Source organism: Chrysochloris asiatica, unplaced genomic scaffold (assembly GCF_000296735.1).
Source record: "Chrysochloris asiatica unplaced genomic scaffold, ChrAsi1.0 scaffold00011, whole genome shotgun sequence".
NCBI classification, from domain to species: Eukaryota; Metazoa; Chordata; class Mammalia; order Afrosoricida; family Chrysochloridae; genus Chrysochloris; species Chrysochloris asiatica.
Genome location: NW_006408529.1, coordinates 36,841,741 through 36,847,757, shown reverse-complemented (window position 1 = coordinate 36,847,757; position 6,017 = coordinate 36,841,741). Strand labels below are relative to the sequence as shown.

General features: G+C 38.6%; 1 protein-coding gene across 1 annotated transcript in view; it reads left to right on the top strand.

The window, feature by feature from the left end:
- Window positions 1-6,017, top strand: part of LOC102828475 (general transcription factor IIE subunit 2-like) — a 129,157-nt gene that overhangs the window by 106,891 nt on the left and 16,249 nt on the right. The window contains exon 7 of the mRNA XM_006834522.1: window positions 129-222. Within this exon, the coding sequence (XP_006834585.1) occupies window positions 129-222 (94 nt within the window). The remainder of the gene's footprint in view (window positions 1-128; window positions 223-6,017) is intronic.

Sequence of the window (6,017 nt, the reverse complement as noted above, 5' to 3'; positions counted from 1 at the left end):
GGAGGTTAAAAGTCCTAATTCAAAGTGCTGGGTATTTTGGGGTTTTTGCTTTTTGTGTGTGTGTGTGTATAATAATATGGAATTAACTTTAAAAAAGGTTTTGCTTTGTTTGTTTGTTTGTTTTAAAGGCTCTAGGGGACCAGATACTATTTGTAAATCGTCCTGATAAGAAGAAAATTCTTTTTTTCAATGATAAGAGCTGTCAGTTTTCTGTGGATGAAGGTAAGCTTTTTTACGTAATTTTTAATTTTTTATTTCACAAGTCTGTCACAATTAGGTGATAAAATTTATAATGCCTATAATACAATTTTAAAGTAGAACATTCTAACATTGCCTTTTCTTAGAACATCTTAATGGTCCCAGTGTCTAACCTATTGTTTTTCAGAAATGTAATTTGAAATATTTTAGATTAAATGCAATTGTAATTATGATATTCCTGTTGTAGTGCTGTAAGATAAACACTGAATTGCAAAGCACAAATTTCAAACCCACCAGCTGTTCCTTGGAAACCCTACACAGGGTAATTATGAATCGAAATTGAGTCAGTAGTACTTAAAAGCAGCAGTAACCTTCAGCTGCACCAAAAGGGGTTTATTTCTTTTTATCTCTTGTTTTACAAAGATAACTATCCAAATAATGAAAGCTTGATACATGCTGACAAAAGGAGCAGACTTATTTTAGTTACTGATGTTCTGTTAAAGAATTTGTATATCTTTTGATTATCAATTTAAGGAAGACGATAACTTTTTTCTGTATGGCAGTTGCAGCATTAGGTGCTGTCTTAGGCCATGTTCTTTAGAAAAGCAAAACCAGTGACATATATAAAGAGAAGTTTATATCAAGGAAATGGCTCACAATTGTAGGGATAGGAGAGTCCCATGTGCAGGGCAGGCAAACCAAGATAGCCAGGAGGCTCAACAAGATAGGAATTCTAAGTTGGAGCACAGAGCAGGGCCTCGGCACTGGAGCAGAGGCGGCAGCAGGGTGATGATCAATTAAGGCCTGGTCAGGTGTGCTGTAGAACTGGCGGTGTGGAGCACACACACTGGGGCTACAGAAACAGGTATACAGAGCCCTAGGGTGACTGTCTGGTTTCCCAGGCCCATCAGGCAAACACAATAGAGCAGGAGGTTGGAGGATGACCCAGATTCGAGATCCAGACCCAGTGGGGAAGAGTGTGAGTATTTCTTGCATGTCCACATCCTAAAGGAAAAAAATCCTTTCAATTGATTGGATTATAGCCAATCATCATAGAGTTAACTATGCATGTTCTTAGCCAATCTTCATAGAATTAACTAACAAGTGCGAAACAACTGGGAATCCTGGCTCAATCTAGTCCACACAGAACCTAGCTATCACTGATGCCAAGTAGTATGTTGGTTGAATCTCTTAATAAATGCATGATACCTGTATTTTGAATTTTACTTAAATATTTGGCCAGTATTGTCATGTAGATATTTATTAATATTTAATTAAACAATGTTTGAGTGATGTTGAGAAATTTCTTTGCTCCTTGTTGTTAAGTGCTGTGGAGTTGATTCCTACTCATAGCAACCCTACATAGGGTTTCCGAAGAGTGACTGGTGAGTTTGAACCACTGACCTTGCTGTTCTAACCAACCTCATAGTCTAGTGTTTATTCTACAGCACCACACCAGGACTCCGATATCTTTGCTAATACAAGTATAAATCTCCTTTTAAAGTAATAATATTTAACTGCAGATGTTTAGTACTTTTGAAATTTCATTAAATTTCAAGAAAATAATAGAATATTAGCTCAATTATAAAATTTCAGAGGTAATAGAAACTCATAGTAAAATATTCTAGCAATGTAGTTTTATGTGGTGAGGGTGTGCTGTCGAATTGATTGCAACTCTTAGTGACCATCTATAGTTTTCGTGGCAGTAAATCTTTACAGGAGCAAAACACCTCATCTTTCTCCATGGAGCAGCTGCTAGATTCGAACTGCTGACCTTTCAGATAGCAGCCCAAAGCAGGGCTCCTGATAGATTTATAATAGAGGTAAAATAACAATATTAAGCTCCTAAAGGTGAAATTGTTGCTGTAGGCTGCCTAGTAATTATACTGACTCTTCTTTATGACAGTCAATAAAAGAAATTTTATTGAATGAGCAATTTTAAACAAATGCATTTACAAGGTTTATACATTTTGTCTGTGACCAGGCTCTTAATTTTCAAGCCTGATATGCTTTTAGATAGGGGGAGTCCTGATGTGGCACTGTGAGTTAATGTGCCAGACTGCAAAGACATTTGAACTGTAAGGTTGGCAGTTCAAGATCACCAGCTGCTCCTCGGAAATCCTATGCAGCGTCACTATGGGTCGGAACTGACTTGATGGCACTTAACAACAACATAGTCAGTTTAGAGTTACTTAGACGACCATGGTTTGTTTTAGGAAATAGAATGTGTTTTTGTTAAAATCATTTCAATGCTTGCCAGACTATCCTGAATGTATTTGACTATCAATTCAAGTTTGTTAATTTAATAGAAATTGAAAAGATATCCCATTACCTCAGTGCTCACCTTTCTGGTAATAAGGGAAGAATTTATATAAACAATTTGAAAAACCTTATACGCAAGCAGTGAACATTGTAGTCATCAGTGTCAGTTCAAAAGTTTGCATATTGCTTAGCAATTTTTGTATTGCTTTAAATCTACTTGGAATTTAGCTTTCATGTCGTGAGAGACCACAGGTTATTCCAGATTTAGCTCTGGATTGCGAACTGAAAGGTTGGCAATTCAAACTCCTCACTGCTCCTTGGAAACCATAGACAATGGTCAGTACTGAATGGGAACTGATCCTAAGCACTTAACATTAGCAGCAACAATAGAAGGTTTACATACAAGGCACTAATGATGGTTTCTTCATGAATATTAGCCTTCTAATCAGAGCCTGAACACAGAGCATTAATTAGCACATGGAAATTAATTTTTATTACTTATCATAAGAAGCAGACAAGGAGCTCTGGTAAAATAGTGGCTATGGATTAGTTCCATGGGAGAAAGATAAGGCTTTTTGCTCCTGTAAAGATTTATAGCCTCAGAAGCCCTGTTTAGGGTCCTTATGAATCGAAATGACTGCCACGCACACTACCACCTCCAAGGAGACAGCATACAACCAAATCCATTGTAGGTGCGTTGATAAGGACTTAGAGCGATGTGGGCTAATGCATCAGACTGCAAAGTCATTTGAAGTGCAAGGTTGGTGGTTCAAATTTACCGCTGCTCCTTGGAAACCCTATACAGGGTTGCTATGGATTGGAATCGACTCAATGGCACTTAACAACACCAACATAGGTCAAAGTATGGAAGCTGACTGCCACATCCTTCTTCTGTGGAACAGCTGATGGGTTCAAACCTTTGGGCTAGCAGCCAAATGCTTAAACGTTGCATTACTAGGGCTCCTGTCAGACAGTATGATGATGTTTTTGTGTGTTGTCGAGTTGGTTCTGACTCATACCTACCCTCTATAAGGTTTCTTAAGCGGCTTCTGGGTTTGAACTGCCGACCTTGCAGTTAGCAGTCCCGAGCTTATCCTACAGCACCACACCAGAGCTCACTAGACAGTATGCAGCAGGACACATTTTGAAGCCATCCCCCTGACTCAGAGAAGGCTTACGTGATGAGTCTTCTATGTGTACCCTGCCCCTCTACTTCCAAATACTGTTATGCCAGTTATCGTTGGCACCTTAAAAAATTACTGCTTTGTACCATAGCTGAGGAACTTGTAAAGGGAGGCCTACCTTCTGCTGATTTCTTTTCCCCAACCTCCCTCCCTCCCCAACCCTGCCAGGTAAGCTTAGTAGCGCTTGTTGTTGTTAAATTCCATTGACTTTGTTCCAACTCACAGTGACCCTATATAGAGGTTCCGAGGACAAACTGATAGGTTTGAACTGCTGACCTTGTGGTTCACAGTCCAGTGCTGATTCAACATGGCCACACCATGAGTTAGGTGGGGTAAAACTTTTGGTATGCATGCTCCACCTTGCACCTTAGCCAGAGAACAGAGACAAATCCCTTAGACAGGCATTTAACCCCAAAGTTTATGTAAAAATGTCACTTGTACATCTGTGTGGACAATCCTGGGCAGTTAGGCAACTTGGCATCAACCACAGAAGGTTTCTCTTTAACGCACTAACAAATGTCAGTCCTCAGAGGGTAGTTTGTTTTGAGGTATCATTATGCCATCTCCATTACTGAGATTTTTTGCCAAGGTGATGAGTTGGGGATTTCCTTAGGATAAGCCCTCCACCTCAACGTCAGTTTGAACTGCAATGTGCTGATTTGAAAACCCTATACAGGATCACTATGAGTTGGAGCCAATTCAACAGCACTTAACAACAAGTGTTGTCTGGGTATTTTAAACGGTTGCCTCGATTATTGGTAAATTCCAAGAACTATTTTCAGAAATCAGAGACAAAAGGTCAAACCTACTTCTTTGTTCCACATGTGAAAACTTTTATAGTTGTCAAATTTGTATGTTTTTTAAAAAGTAATAGGGGTGAATATCTTGATTTTTAAGTTCTTTTTGAGCTTAAAACAAAGTCTTGAATTCCTAGGCATAGTTTACTCATTTGGGAAAAAATGCAAATAAAAAGAAAACTTACTGCAAATATCATATACTCAAATATTAAGGAAGGTCTTAAAATGAAAATATGTGCTTTTGCTCTTCTCTAGTACCTGTCACCCACCACTCGTCTGTCAGTTTGTCGTACTGTGGTGGCTTGTGAGTTTCTGTGATTCTGAAAGCTATGCCACCGGTATTTTAAATACTAGCAAGGTCACCATGGTGAACAGGTTTCAGATGAGCTTCCAGATGAAGACAGAACAGGAAGAAAGAGTGACGAACTATTTCCAAATATTTAGTCATTGAAAACCTTATGAGCAGCAGAGAAACACTGGCAGATATAGTGCTGGAAAATGAGCCTCTCAGGTTGGAAGGCACTCAAAATGTGACTGGGGAGGAGCTGCCTCCTCAAAGTAGAGTTGACAGTGATGATGCGAATGAAATAAAGCCCGTGGGAGTAAAGCCTGCAGAACCTTCATTTGCTGATGGGGCACAACTCAAAATGAAGAGAAATAGCTGTAAACATCCACTGAAAATCGGAACATGGAATGTATGAATTATGAATCTGTGAAAATTGGAAGTTGTCAAAAATCAAATGAAACGCATAAACATCGGTATCTTAGGTATTAGTGAGCTGAAATGGACTGGTATTGGCTATCTTTAATCTGACTGCCAAATGGTTTACTGTGCCAAGAATGACAGATTGAAGAGGAATGGTGTTGCATTCATTGTCAAAAAGCACATATCCAGATTAGTCATGAGGCACAACGCTGTCTGTGATAGGATAATATCAATGCGCCTACAGGGAAGTCCAGTTAATACCACTATTATTGAGATTTACGCACCAACCACTAAAGCCAGTGAGGATGAAATAGAAGAATTCTACCAACTTCTTCAATCTGAAATCGATCAAACATACAATCAAGATGTATTGATCATTATTGGTTATTGGAATGCAAAGGTTGGGAGCAAAGAGAAAGGATCAGTAGTTGGAAAATATGGCCTTGGTGTGAAATTATGCTATCGAATGCATGATAGAATTCTGCAAAACCAATGATTTGTTCATTTCAAATACCTTCTTTAGACAGAATAAGAAATGACTTATACACATGGACCTCACCAGATGGAATACACAGAAATCAAATTAACTACATCTTCAGAAAGTGATGATGTAAAAGCTCCATATCATCAGTCAAAACAAGGCCAGGGGCTGACTGTGGAACAGAACATCAGTTACTCATATGCAAATTCAAACTGAAGCTGAAGAAAATGAAAACAATTCCACGAGAGCCAAAATATGACCTTGAATATATCCCATCTGAAGAACACATTTGATACATTAAACACTAAAGACTGGAGACCAGAAGAGTTATGGAATGACATCATACAGGAAGAACATCATACAGGAAGAAAGAAAAAAGTCATTAAGGA